Consider the following 13393-nt stretch of genomic DNA (forward strand, 5'->3'; position numbering starts at 1 on the left):
CATCCCGCTGAGAGTTTGCCCGTCATCAATGGTGGTTAGCGTTCGACCATAATCCTCCGCAGATACAGTTCAGCGTCCACCTCCTTTCCCAGGCACGCCATCGCTCTGAAGAGTTTCCTGAGCCACGGAACTGCCGAGCCACTTCCGAGAGCCCACCGCATCGCACACACCTCAGGCTAGCGCCAGCATTCACTAAGACGCCCTTTGTCAGAACGTCCCTTGCTTTCTCCTTTCGATCTTGGTCTTCCATACAGAGTTTCGTTAGTCCGTCGACCAGGCTCGATGGTTTGATGAATAGCCGTGGCTTGTCCGCGACATTAGCACCAAGAAGTTTCTGCACCGCCTGGTGCACGACCCCGTTCATAGAGAAGTGCGGCTTGCAGGATGCGAGACTCCTCAAGGATGCTTCGGCTATACAGGAGACCTGTTGTGAGCATCAAATGGCTAACTCAGGGTTTGCGACTTACGGTCAACGGTCTGCGAGGTCTTCAGTGAGTCGAGTATGCCATGTAGCTTTGGAACGTCTACCGCGGAGGCATCAAACAAGTCGAGGAAAACTGCTTTTGCTAGGTGGGCATGTTCGCCACCAGCTGGTAATGGTTGCACGTAGTTCCTAAAACTATTCAGATGTCCAACCAGATCCGTGAGATTTCCTAATAGATACGGATGCGCGAGGTGCAAGAGAGTCGGCGACACTGAGTAGGAAAAAGGGTGCTCTCGTTCGCCGGCCGGCGATGCTGCGAAGATCACTTCACATGCGAAGCAGATGGGTAATAGTGAGATGTACTTACGAGGGTTGGAGCCAAACAAGTCGTCATGGGCTTCCGGCTTCACTTGCGCGGGAGGCGTAGTATCGCAGAGGATGCACTCCTTAATCAACTTTTCCAGAAACTGGATGGTCCAACTGCATATACCATTTAAACCCCATACCGCACCTAGTGCGAGGGACAGTCAGGCACACCCCAAGAATTGTTCTAGAAGAGAAGATGCCTCACTCAAGTCCCAGCTGTCCCCATCTCGACAATCCTTGAAAGCACTCAGACAAGCGACGACGGACAACGCATCGTGAGCAGTCCGCCAACGAAGAGCCAAGTCCTCCTTGACGGATTCACCTTCCGTAGATCTTGATCTCGCCCTACGTTTGAATATGCGGTCAATTCATATCCTAGTTTGGCGGGACAGAAAAATACTAACCTGTAGCATTCCATGGCAACCCCAAGGACGTCTTCCAGCCACATCTCCCAGAGTCCGTCATCCAATTTAGTGAAACTGGACAGAGTGGCATACAATGTATCCTCTACATCTTGCAGAGTGGTGGATGGTAAAGAGAGGAGATACGTGATATCAGACGTGGCTCGTCGCATATATATCGTTGATTCTAAAATCTTAGTTATATAGCTCGGCGTGCGCCGCGCGCGAGGTCCTTTGAAAACAGGTGAGCTAATAAAGCTATCTAGGCACCAGCTTTGTCCGACGTACCCGGCGTCCCCCCATCGCTCTGGGTAGGCGAAGGAAAAGGATGAACCGCAGGATGTGTATCTGCCTCGAACGCAGCAGGCACGGTGCATATAAGGCTATGATTCGGTGAGATCACTGCACGTTGAGGGACTTCATGCTCGTGAGTCCTGGCACAGGGGTGACTTTGAATAGGAAGGTACGTACAGATTCGGCCCAACTGGTTTGAGCCGCAGAGTAGAGGGCAACGATCCCACATCTCATTATTGCTCAAGTCAGATCTAGAGGTAGCGATCAACGGACAGTCGGAGCCAGAGTCGACGACATAGACATACAACTTCAAGAGTTCTACGGTCCCGAAAGTCGCCTGCCTAGGCCGAGCTTTGCTTTTGGACACTATCCCCGCAGTGTCCATGACACCGACGAGCAAACCCGCAGTATATAACCCCGGAGGGGGAGGTGATATGAAAGTTGCGATGCCGGATGCTAAGGAGCGAGAGGCTTGCAATTGCGATGACTATTGTCATCGGATTAACTGAGCTATGCTCCGAAACGTATGGGACAGCAAGGGAATAGCTCACCCAAGCGGGCCGGATGGGAGTTGTCATGGAATTGCGGCGAAAAGCATGCACAATTAATTTAGATTTTGGCGTGGAGGTATCTAGAGAAAAAAGAACTATAATACTAAATGGCGCGTGAGAAGGGGGGCGACTCACAGTCGCCAAAATCAAGAACGATCGCTGCTAGTAACAAAGACGCCGGTTTGCGAGGATCTCCGCCGTGCACGCTACCACTATCGGACTCCTTCTTTACGGATCCTCCTGACCGCACCGACAGTGCCGGCGACGCAGTCGGGTCGTAAGCGGTGCTTGTGGGAGGCGTCGGGACAAATACCATATTGCACAGATGATGCGGGTGAGATATAGAAGGCAGCGGTGTAGTGGACAAACCTGCACTCCGACAACTTAACATACTAGAAAGGCAGATGATGGTAAAGGGACGTACACATTTGGAGACCATCGCAGTCTAGGTCCACTTCGCACAGCTCGATGGTCGGGGTCTCTCCCCAAGTCTCCCATTCGAGGGCCAGACTGGCATCCGCAAATAAGGAGCGGGTGCGCGGCATGTCGAGCGACAGGTTCAGGTCCATGCCATTGTACGTATTCGGATCTGCCTGAAACAGAGGAAGAACACGAGATCGCATAGCGATGATTATAGAGGATTCTGGTACAGATCTAAGAGAGGGAACAGACTCGCGGCGAACTTCGCTTACCTTCGTAAGAGAGACCTATGGCGGCATCAGTACATATCTTAGTGCCTCCTGGGGTACTTGCAATGTCTGCATGGGAAGACGCGTCCCTCTCCAGCATAGAACTTGGGTGCGTCAAAGAACAGGTTAGGAATCTAAGGTTAGGAAATCCGTGCCGCAAGTAACACACGTGAACTTGGCAAGCTTCCGTGACAAGCACCAGAGTCGGAGATGATACAGGTGGACGAGGACCAAGAGGAGGGAGTCGAGTTATTGAGCCCGACTCTTGAACAGCACACTAAACTTCTACGGTGAGTCTTCGGGAGATATGGAGCAAGCTCGCGGGACATACCTCTCTCTCTTGTCCGATCCACGACGCAGCGATGACTCCGGCACCTCTCGCGCAAGTCCAACAGTCCTTTATTTGCCATTCATCCGCTTGCGGCATTTTCTTCCACAGACACGATATGCCATCACAGTCTTTCCCCGGAAAGTATGCAAAGAGCCATTCGTCATTGAGCGCTACGGATATGATGGTCGGTGGTTCATACGACGCCGGCGTTGATAGGATCTGTGGTGGGGATGGTATAGTACACGGCTTCGAAGAAGGAAACAGACGGGCGACAATTTTCGGCTCACTAGCGTGAGCCGTGAATATGGTCGATGACCGTGACCAAGCAAGAGGGCTACACGCGCATTGAGTGCGACACAGAAGGACCAACTGACTGAACAACTCACGGTGGTTTCCCCTCAGCCAAGGAACACAGATCCCACCACTCTATCTGCCATGGTCTATCCTCTTTGGCCTTGCCTTTCCATTGAGAGCCGAAAGACAACCTGTCATGCTTGGGCCTCGGCGAGTATGGCTTGAATTCGCCAGCCATGACAGCAGGACTAGACATCGTGTATACCTCTCCGTCTCTGTCGCCTGTGTAGTGCAATGCAGCCGTCCTCCAGAGCGAGCGCGCAAAGATGTGAGGATCCGTGAGCCACTACCGACGCACGCTATAGGAACAAGGTGGCTGTGGGCTTCTGACGCCACAGACGCGTCTGACGATTTGCCACAAACTCAGTTTGAAACTCGCCGCCGCAGAACAACTGCTATTGCACGGGACGCGTAGCTGTAAAAGGGGAGCCTGTGGGAGCATAAAGACATCTTGCTAAGCATGCAAGCAGTTCTACAGAAGTCTGTCGAGATATCTGGGCAACAGACGGAAGTACTCATCCAATCTTACCTGGATCGAGTGCTCGTCTTGGTCACACAGCTAGGTAAAGTGGGCAATCTCGTGCGTAAATAATCCATGCTCAGGAGATCTGAACCTATGCTGAAATATCGACAATAGATCCAAGCCAGTATACCCCAAACTTCTCCGTTGCCGCCTGTCCCTAAGTCAGACCCAAACGAACCCAACGCCTCCCCTTTGCCGGAACCTCCTGCGTCCATCCAACTCACCCCCCTGTTCGGGAGTGCGTCGTCTGAGCACGTACGGACATTACATTCCCTCTATGCATCTCAGATCGCTACAATCGTATGGACGACAGAGGCAGAACAGGCACTAGACGCACCGTCAAGGAGGACGGTAATCGTCGGGATTGCCCTGAAGAAAGGATCTGATGATGGTAACTCCGCCTTGAGCGGAAACGAAAGAGCGGTATTCCATGGTGTGATGAATGTCATACGCGACATGCTTAGCAGGAAATAGAGTACATGGACCCTTTACTTGGCCTCGGAACACGGAATAATCCATAAGTATATTCTTGTTATGGCGTTAAAGTTATACATGCGGTTTCACAGGTCCCCAGGGAAGGTTCACAGGGATCGACGAGTCCAGTCTAAACCATGGAAAAGAATGCAAGCTGAGTATAGAATGAGGGTGGGTTCGTGAAGGTTTGCGAACTATTTTAAATGGGCCGGCGATACAGCACGCAGCGCTGAAGGGAAAGTGCGCGTTCCAGTCGACCCTCGCCCACGGTAAATTGATGGTAGAGCGCGGTACAACTTTCAAAGACAACAAGGTCCATCCACCTGGATCGCACGATTTTGAGGATAAGCCCTGTAGTAAGTTCACACTGCTGCCCACCCACTGGCCCGCTTCTACCGCTGCCAACATCTCTTTCATGGGGAACCTGATTGAGTGACGTCTTGTCCAATTCTTTTGCTCTCCGTCCGCAGACAGACAATCCGGCCGCAATATAAAAAGTAAGAAGTAGACTCACCGACGAGCTTTAAAATCGTGGTTACCACTCGGTTTCCCTTGGGTCAGATCCGCTGCTCCAAGAGATACGCTAGGAAATATGAGGGGAAGCGAGAGGCAAAGCGAAGGCTTCCGAACCCAATAATGCCGATTGCCCCTTGAGGTTGGAGATGATTCATCGAGAAGATACACGTAGTCGGCGGTCTTGAGGATGGTAAGAATCCGGTCAATCGTGTTCGAGTAAGGAGGGCGTGGAGCTGGAGACATTCATATCGTTGGCGTCAAGCCGCTGTGGCTGAGCGTCCAGAAGATGAGGGAAAGACGACGACTGTGAAACAAGCGTCTGCCAGGAGGACTCCTTGCATGTTCAGTAGCTAAGTAAGAAGACGAAGGGGCTGGTGTGATGGACAGTCGCAGTGATAATAGCGCTGGGAATCCAGCCCAGATCTCGAAACATTGTCGAGCTTTGGCGCAGGGAGAAGTGTGGCGCTTGGGTGAATCGGAAGGTCCAGAATGTAAAGCAGTCGCTAGTGACGGAGGCGCTACCAGAGACAGGTTCAGTGTTTCGGGCACTCAAGACGGACGGCAGGGGGGCCGTGCACATTTTTCTGTTTGCCGGCTGCGAAGCGGCGAGGCTTCTCGGAATGTCGCGGACGCCTGCTTGTCGCCACTTGCCCACTGATCTGCGACTTGTTGATGAATCGCTTTGGTTTCTTCGTCTTGACATCCACCAATTCTTTCTGGCTTTGCTGCTCATGTCGCCGTCGGAACTGTGAATTCCCTGGCTTTAGAGCCAACGTTTCGGGAGATACCTTGCTCTTGTTACCCTGCTGGATGCTTGAGGCTTTGACGACTCGCTGGGTTGCTTGATCGCTATATGGATTTTGGCACGAGCAACAGATAAAATCACTTTACGACGGGGTCTGCAATCTGATATCTTAATTTTCTCGGATCGCCATGGATGACCTCTGGAAGGGCCACAAAACCTGATGTCATGATTTCGCGTGGACGACATTTTCAAGCGGTGGTCTGGTCGCTAGGAGAAGTAGAGGTTGAAAGAGGTATCGTATCTGGCTCCTTGCTGGTAAGTGCGTTTCATTTTGTGGACTCATTTCAGTCGGTCTTCTGTGCATGGATGTTGAGGCTGGCGACGAGGACTGTTGTTATCTGGATGGTCGCCCGCCCGCTTGACTCTTGCCAGGTCTTGCATCCAACTTGGCTTGTCGGCGGATTGATGGTCTTGATCACACACTCTATGCTTGAGGAGGCTCTGCATTAAGCGTGACAGCTTCAGGTTGACGGTAAAAATGTGGCGAATGGCAGGCTGCTTACCGAGCGCGATCTTGACGATATGCGTGTGACATGTCACGAAGTCACACATATCCTGTCACGAGCGGTCCATCCTACTCGAAAGGATGCGAAATGATTCGTTTCGAGCATGTTTAGAAGGATAAAATGAGGAGGAGATTGAGTACTGACCTTCATTTTATTTTTTCTATCCTAGGAGTCATCTACGAGTTCCTTGTCCTCCGACAAAGCTGAACACGGAAGCAAATGGGTAGAGCCAGCCCACCGCATGAGCATTCTTCCATTAGGAACTCGACAGCGAGATGCTCGTCTGAGGCGATTCCGCGTCAGCTTCTTTGCGAACGTTTTCCGATGGTGAAACCGTTAGCCAGCAGCTTGTCGTGGACTATCCTGCCTTCAGTGCTTGATAACGGTGCAACAATGCGCACGACGGATTTGCGCGCCATGACAACCTTTCGAGACGATGTCATTGGCCCTGGATAGTACCGACATCGTGTTCAGCAAGGTATGGTTCGCCTAGGCAAATATTGGGAGCTCCCTAAAATTTGGCATCTGGAGGAGTCCGTCGCGAGGTGGATCATTTGGCGAGGCGCGTCCGGAATGCCGTAACCTTGAAGGCTCGAGGAGGCGTACCAAGGACTCGGACAGCCCGATGCCCTGTCTCATCAAGGAAGAACGTGCGGCGTATGAACTGTGGCGGGCCTGCTCCTCCCATGTTATTGGCCAGATGCGAGGCGGCAGCTGCGCTCACGGCTGCATTGGGTAAATCTCGACTCATGTTCGCTTGGAGAAGCCCGCTTCTGTTACATTCTCCGTGACAACTCAGTTATTGGCGTATATAAGCGGCGACGGGGCCTTGAACCGTTTTCTTTGCTCCCGCCTCGACGACAGCCACCCTTCTCCGGTCTACTTACTCATTTAATCACACTACCGACAGAATTTGCCATGAGCTCGATGCGCAGACCTGAACCGCTCCTCCCGTCCTTCACCCTGGTACTGAACCAGGCGCCCTATCCGCCGCCGCTCATCTATGGCTCATCCCCGTCGGAACGCGTCGGATATGTGTCTTATGCGTCCTCGCAGCAGATACCACTCCAGGATCCTTCCCTGGTGCGTACGAGTGCAGTGATAGGCTCTTCGCACCGGCGAGCATACATAATTCCCTAGCCGACTATCAACTTCCACGACGAAAATATGCCATTCTTCCCTACTCTGGCATGGGTGGGTGTACATATGCGAGTAGGCATCAACCACTGACTTCGTCGCGCAGACCGAGCCGCCAGAGCTGGAGAAGGAGACCATGAACCTCCAAGCTGCACTGCAGCAGGACGGGGGCATTGAGGAAGCGTCGCATCTAAAGCGGCTACGATTTTCCGCCCTGGTCGTCGTGAGTGAAGGGATGCACAGTCTTCTTAGGGAACTTCTAATCGAAAAGTGTCTTTCAGGACCTGGCGCTTAGAGTGAGACGCAGATGCATGTCGGTGTTCTCCAGCAAGTCGAAGGCGCGCGCCTGTTAGAGTTCCTCTGCCCTAGCCTCCAAAATTGTGCAAGCACATAGCGATAACCATTTGCTAGACGGAGTACAGGAGGGTCATTTCGATCGTGCTGTGTGTCCTCGGGTTGTTCCTTTTTCTTGCTTAATATCTTGATTGTCCCGTCACTCTCATTAATTCCCGTCGACCCGGTAGATACACTAGATATTGATACAATCTTGTGGTATATAGTGTACAATACATTAAGTCCGCGCAGTCGTGTGTCATAGCACTTCATCCCAGCTACCCCATTCTCCGCCTACCTTCCTGACCTTGACCTTCTCGCCGGCACTACCGAAGTAAAACGCCTTGTACCAAGCCTGCATCTCGTCCTCGCTGTACGGGCCAAATACCTGGCCTTCCGGCGCGGTAGCGTCTGGCACCGCCCATTTGAACTCGTATTTCGCGTTATCCGCCGATGGGGGCTCCCAAGAGGGATCGACGCTCCCTGACGAGCGTACAGCACGGACTATTTCCTCCCATGTCTTGGAGTAGATGTCGGTGTCTCCGAACGACATAAGTTTTGAAGCTAGGTCGGTGACACGCTCGATGTCTGTCGGTTGATGTGGTGCCGGTTTAGCGTCTACATCCATGTTGTTGCTGCCTGCGTCGGGCTTGTTTCGGTTGTTGGGTCTTGTTCTACATGACGGTCTATCAGTGGGATCGTGGAGGTAATATTAGCAGATACACTTCACCGTTTCTGATTAGACCCATTTTTCTTTGCTTTAGCTCCTAGGCGCTGCAGTGCCTCCAGAACGGTCTCTCCCCTCTTCAGCATCTCGAGTAACTGCTTTTCTATGGCTTCTTTTCCCCCGCTCTGCTGTAGCTCTCGCTCTTCCGCAGCTTGCCTCTCCCTTTCCTGCCTCTCCCGTTCCCTATGTTTCTTCCGGGCCTTCTTGATCTCCTCTTCGTCAAGGCCCTCCATCCAACGGTCGTGGATAGCATGGGGATCGAATGTCTTAATATACGTGCCGTCCTCTGCGAACTTCCCCTCCTCCATCTCCTCGCGCATGTTGAATGAAGACAACTCATATCCCATCCCTTTCTTCTTCCGCCGCTCAGCCTCATCCTCGTCCGCGGGCTCGTCCTCGTCGTCTTCATCCTCATCGCCCGACTTCTGCTCGTCGAATTCCTGCCCCTCAATATCCCCCAACCGCAGGAACTTCTCCTCCTTGCGCTTAGGACCGTCATCATCCTGGGCGGGCTTCTCAGCCTCGGCGAACATGTCGTCCTCATCGTCCACGACGTCAGCGGGCTTTCCCGCCCGGGGCTTAACATCGTCTTCGTCGCCGCTCGAGTCCGACTCATAGCCCTCGGTCTTGACGCGTCCGCGGCGCGTGGCGGAGGGGTTCTCGAGCTGGGAGTCGACCTCCTCGGCGAAGTTGACTGGGTCTTCGGATGGCTCGAGAAAGCGTGTTTTCTTGGACGCCGATGGGTCCTCTGATGATGCGGCGGATCGCTTCTGGGATGGCCGGGGAGGCATGGTGAGGGGACTGGATAGTGAGTGCCGGTACCAGGCTTGGATCTGCGAACGCGATCGAGACGGTGTCCGCATATGTCATGTTTGTTTGTGTTGTCGCGCTGTGGCGGAAGGAGGATGGAAAGGTCGACTTGCTGTATATCACCAGATCCTGCAGCCCAGAGCAGCACTTCGATAACTCCTTCGCAAAATTCAGCCATTACTGATCTACTGTATGTGTATTCAGACGCGATGCTCAGATATGAAACATGGTCCTTCTATCTTCCTTCCGTTCTCGCACTTCCTGCAGTTCAGTGTTATAGTTGTACCGCGGCCTCACGCGAAATCTCCGCTCCCGAGTCAATTATGAGAGTCCCCCGTAGAGGGATGCCAGACGGCCGATATTCGAGCGAGATGGCCGACCGAGACAGATTCAGACGAGTGCCGACTCGAAGTCACCGAAGATCGCGACGTGATTGGCTGAAGCGACTCAAAAGAGGCACGCTCCCGGTTCGGAACCTGGGGTATAAGTTCCTGAGATACATTATCTCGCCAGCGGGCGACCTCTATCGGCTCCAGTCTCACCGCTGGGCTGTCCGTCATGAACTTAAGCGACCTCCTGGGCTACACGTCAATAGGATGCTGGCTGTTTGCGCAATTCCCGTGAGTCTCTTTTGCCTGCCCAACTAGGGATATGACTCGCGCTGGGTCCAGAATTGCGCGATAAGGACCGAGAAGGTGCTCACTCGAGGTGTTTTATAGGCAAGTGTTAGAGAATATACGGCAGCAATCTGTTGAGGGACTTGCTCTACCGTTCCTTCTTAACTGGCTCCTTGGTCTGTCTCATCCCTCATGAACGAACACGAGATGTACTCAGGCGCAGTCGTCCGATAGGCGATTTGACCAACCTCATAGGCTGTATACTGACTCATCAACTCCCATTCCAAGTGAGTACGAGTTCACCCATGTTTCGTGTCTTTGACCCGTAATGCTCGCTAGACATACCTTGCAACCTACTTTTGTTTCGTCGACTTCTCCCTCCTCTCGCAATTCTTCTACTACCGCTCCCTCAAGAAAGCATATGTTCCCACGCTCCCGCCCTACCATCGTACCAGCACCATATCTGCCATTCCCCGCGTCCGGCGATCCTCCAGCGAAGCACCCGCCGCCCATTACCGCTCAATCTCCGTAGTAGCCGCAAACGTAGCCGCAGCCGCAGCCCTCGCAGCGCAGCAAGAAGCGCCCGAGCACATCCAAGTGCACAGACAGCGGAAGCTGGATGCCTCCGCGTCCGCCGAGAGGGAAGAGACTGAGGACGAAGTAGACCCCGAGGCCCTGGCTCGGCTTGCGGACAGCTTCCAGTCCGACATGTCCACGGCCAGTACCGCTCAGAAGCATGTCTCCTGGAGCAGGGAGAGGTACGGCGCGCGAGGCGGGAGTTTGGGGCGGGGAATGGTTTCACCGTGGTCTTCAATGACGCGCCTCCACATCCCCTCTGCCCAGGCGGAGGCCACAGACGCAGCGCAGGCGCGGGGCAGGCCGCTGCAGCGGGTCTACAACTTGAGTGAGCCGGGCGTAGGGGCGTGGAGCGAAGAGAGTGCTGGGGAAGAGAGCAGCGCGAGTAGACATAGACGGAGCTCGCGGGCGAGTCGCACGGGCGCCGGGATCGTGTTCTTGGGAATATTTGCGTTCCTCAGTGTTGGCCGTTTATCTGAGAGTCTGTCGGCTGCGAAGGTACCCCGCGGCCATGACGGTTACGTCCTAGCTCCTAACCCTATGGCGAGTCTCGTGAATGATACCGCCGCGCCCAGTACGCTTGACCTTTTGCTGTCGTCCATTGCGCACGGCGGGGCGACCGCAAATGTTTACGGGGAGGACGCGTCGATGGAACGGATTATTGGACGAATATTCGCGTGGGCTTGCACAACTCTATATCTGACGTCTCGACTACCACAGATTTGGAAGAACGTGCGTCCTTTTCGTAACTTCCTTCTCCTCTTTTTATTCTCATGTTCCACGCACGTGTAGTACGCTAGGAAATCGGTTGAGGTGCGCCATATCCTGTTCACGAATTCGTGATTTTTGTAGTATTGACCCGAGTTACTGCAGGGCCTTTCCGTGTATCTATTTGTTTTCGCTTTCTTGGGGAATTTCTTCTATGTATCATCAATCCTTTCCTCGCCAAGCATGCACCTGCCTCCACCCCAGGCAGAGGCATTCATCAGGGAGAGTATACCGTAAGTCGCATCAGAACTGTGCTATTGTGGTGCGAATCCTCACCAGGGTACGCGACACCTAGGTATCTTTTGGGAAGCGGCGGCACGCTCATGTTCGACATCACGATCGTCACGCAATCATTCCTGTACCGCCCGGGCCAGCGTCCGCCCCACAGCCGAAGTAAGAGTCGCGAGCGTATTGGTAGCCCTGTGGGCGACGAGGAAACGGGGCTGCTGAGCGGGGATCAGCTGGCGGAGTCCAGAGGATCTCTAGGCGGACGAGCTGGGCGGGGCAGCCACGGGCGGGTTAGCACCAGCCGAACACGGACATCTGACTTGTAGCATATGTATAGATGTGTAGCATGTACCTCTTGGACGTAGCCTATGCTAGATGAGTGTGGAATGCCGTAGGCCAGGTGCTGTAGATTATAGGATACTGCGGGTCTATATTTACGATGAATGAACATGGACAGCAAGAGCATGATGGACAACAGTACAACCAGAGCGGAAGTGAGGAGTGAACAAATATACCCGATAAACCCCCGAGCCCAAGAAGAGAAGTAAACCACGTATCAACCCAATATCATGCCATGGTACTGCTTGGAGCGCTGGACTCTGCAATACTAGCACCCTCCTTCAAATCACTGGCACTGTCTGTATCACCCTCAGCCTCCTCATACGGCTTCCTGTTATACAAGAATGCAGCAAAGTCTTTCGCGACCCAGTCGTGGATCCGGCTCGTGGGATGGACCTGGTCGACCCAAACCTCGCCAAAGGCGGTCACGGTGTCTAGCGAAGAGAAGCCGTGCGAGATGGGGTCGTTTAGGATGCGGCTGAATGTGCGGTGGGCGGAGTAGATGAAGACGGAGGCGTCGGGGTGGTCGGCGGCGAACGCTTTGCAGTGCTCACGGAGGCGCCTGTTCCAGCTGTCGTAAAGAGAGGAAGAGCGCGAGCTTCCTGTGATACAAGATATAGTTCATTCGGGGCACGAAGGAAAACATGGGCGACGTACCGATCGGTGCACGTTCAATTGGAGGGACGTCGATGAAGCAGAAGTTGCGAGCGCCTGTCTCGTATAGCGAATGTTGCAGCTCAAACAGCTCACTCATACCGGGCAGGGCGACTCCCTGCCATCTAAAGACGCAAAGTTTTAGATTCTGACTTGCGCCACCGTGACTCTGACACCCACGAGATATCATTAATCCCGATCCAGGTAACTGTGAAGTATAGCTCCATCAATACATGCATCACTGGATATCGATGAGCGGGTAACTTACCAAAAAGTGTATCTTCCGCAGTCCAGGGTGCCCAATCTGGCTTCTGCCCGACATGAGGAAGGAATTGCCGCTCAACCTGTCTCTTTACACCAGCGATGGTGTCGCCTCCTACGGCATAATCATAGACTAAAAGCGGATTCGGGGTATATTTTGTAACGAGGTGTCCAACCCAATTAGGCTGGTCTTGTTCTGTCCAGGTAATCCCGGGGAAGTCTACGCCGAGAGGCTCTTCAGGTCTTGGGTGTCTCGAGCGCGAGTTATATCCTACATCGGAATAGGAATCGCCGCTGAAGGTTGCTATATAGAGCTGCAGCCGAATGCACTACACGTCTACTCACAAGATCACGAGGTGCTTGAGCCCGCTGTAACCTGGCCAACTGCTGGTCGTTTGCACGGCCTCCCCCATTGAGTATCGGGGTAACAGCAATCTAGCTCTTGTCTCTGGCGAAGCAGACAAAGAGCTAGCGAGGCGTCGAGCTACTCTACAGATAGATGCTAGGGCCACTGTGAAAGGCGAGAGACCTGATCCCTGTGAGATCGAGGTATAAGAGGAAGACAGGTAGATCTGGAGATCTATGTATATCAGAGCAAGCCTGATATGCCAAGGTGGAGCGTGATGGCGGTTAGGATGTGGCCCGTCAGTGGCGGTGCTCCTTTGTTAGGATCAGAGGCTCTTGACAAACAAGGCCACGTGGTTTTGCC

At 53.4% G+C, this 13393-nt stretch overlaps 6 protein-coding genes across 6 annotated transcripts; 2 read left to right on the forward strand and 4 right to left on the reverse strand.

Moving 5' to 3' along the window:
• Window positions 1-25: 25 nt before the first annotated feature.
• GLOTRDRAFT_91770 (uncharacterized protein) lies at window positions 26-4391 on the reverse strand (the record flags this gene model as incomplete). The annotated part of the gene is made up of 15 exons (XM_007865348.1): window positions 26-411; window positions 468-737; window positions 792-904; window positions 962-1135; window positions 1195-1378; window positions 1480-1972; window positions 2037-2116; window positions 2172-2405; window positions 2461-2629; window positions 2729-2743; window positions 3057-3390; window positions 3443-3696; window positions 3940-3969; window positions 4158-4180; window positions 4271-4391. 15 exons carry the CDS (start codon window positions 4389-4391, stop codon window positions 26-28), a joined length of 2880 nt encoding a protein of 959 aa, XP_007863539.1.
• Window positions 4392-6735: 2344 nt separating this feature from the next.
• GLOTRDRAFT_110141 (uncharacterized protein) lies at window positions 6736-7063 on the reverse strand. The gene has a single exon (XM_007865349.1). It carries the CDS (start codon window positions 6983-6985, stop codon window positions 6785-6787), a length of 201 nt encoding a protein of 66 aa, XP_007863540.1. The 5' UTR covers window positions 6986-7063; the 3' UTR covers window positions 6736-6784.
• Window positions 7064-7152: 89 nt separating this feature from the next.
• Window positions 7153-7724, forward strand: GLOTRDRAFT_126828 (uncharacterized protein; the record flags this gene model as incomplete). Its single annotated transcript, XM_007865350.1, has 4 exons — window positions 7153-7317; window positions 7375-7428; window positions 7478-7594; window positions 7653-7724. The coding sequence occupies 4 exons, from the start codon at window positions 7153-7155 to the stop codon at window positions 7722-7724; spliced, it is 408 nt and encodes a 135-aa protein (XP_007863541.1).
• GLOTRDRAFT_137074 (uncharacterized protein) lies at window positions 7691-9260 on the reverse strand. Its single transcript, XM_007865351.1, has 2 exons — window positions 8435-9260; window positions 7691-8378 (listed from the first exon to the last, which is right to left on the reverse strand). Exons 1-2 carry the CDS (start codon window positions 9220-9222, stop codon window positions 7964-7966), a joined length of 1203 nt encoding a protein of 400 aa, XP_007863542.1. The 5' UTR covers window positions 9223-9260; the 3' UTR covers window positions 7691-7963.
• A 539-nt stretch (window positions 9261-9799) lies between these two features.
• On the forward strand, window positions 9800-11756 carry GLOTRDRAFT_137075 (uncharacterized protein; the record flags this gene model as incomplete). Its single annotated transcript, XM_007865352.1, has 7 exons — window positions 9800-9861; window positions 9961-10034; window positions 10093-10145; window positions 10198-11166; window positions 11227-11247; window positions 11308-11435; window positions 11498-11756. The coding sequence occupies 7 exons, from the start codon at window positions 9800-9802 to the stop codon at window positions 11754-11756; spliced, it is 1566 nt and encodes a 521-aa protein (XP_007863543.1).
• GLOTRDRAFT_57235 (uncharacterized protein) lies at window positions 11498-13319 on the reverse strand. Its single transcript, XM_007864861.1, has 5 exons — window positions 13030-13319; window positions 12692-12978; window positions 12604-12631; window positions 12427-12548; window positions 11498-12371 (listed from the first exon to the last, which is right to left on the reverse strand). The coding sequence occupies exons 1-5, from the start codon at window positions 13095-13097 to the stop codon at window positions 11998-12000; spliced, it is 879 nt and encodes a 292-aa protein (XP_007863052.1). The 5' UTR covers window positions 13098-13319; the 3' UTR covers window positions 11498-11997.
• Window positions 13320-13393: the final 74 nt, after the last annotated feature.

This window comes from Gloeophyllum trabeum, assembly GCF_000344685.1.
Source record: "Gloeophyllum trabeum ATCC 11539 unplaced genomic scaffold GLOTRscaffold_00003, whole genome shotgun sequence".
In the NCBI taxonomy this organism is placed as follows: Eukaryota; Fungi; Basidiomycota; class Agaricomycetes; order Gloeophyllales; family Gloeophyllaceae; genus Gloeophyllum; species Gloeophyllum trabeum.

Bases quoted from the DNA above. Each gene is read 5' to 3' on its own strand.
- GLOTRDRAFT_110141 (XM_007865349.1), bottom strand. From the start codon at position 6,985: ATGAGTCGAGATTTACCCAATGCAGCCGTGAGCGCAGCTGCCGCCTCG.
- GLOTRDRAFT_137074 (XM_007865351.1), bottom strand. From the start codon at position 9,222: ATGCCTCCCCGGCCATCCCAGAAGCGATCCGCCGCATCATCAGAGGAC. The intron at 8,379-8,434 runs GTGAAGTGTATC...ACCGTCATGTAG, and splicing joins AATGGGTCTAATCAGAAACG to AACAAGACCCAACAACCGAA.
- GLOTRDRAFT_57235 (XM_007864861.1), bottom strand. From the start codon at position 13,097: ATGGGGGAGGCCGTGCAAACGACCAGCAGTTGGCCAGGTTACAGCGGG. The intron at 12,632-12,691 runs GTAAGTTACCCG...TATACTTCACAG, and splicing joins TGCGGAAGATACACTTTTTG to TTACCTGGATCGGGATTAAT. The intron at 12,549-12,603 runs GTGGGTGTCAGA...TTGCGTCTTTAG, and splicing joins ATCGGGATTAATGATATCTC to ATGGCAGGGAGTCGCCCTGC.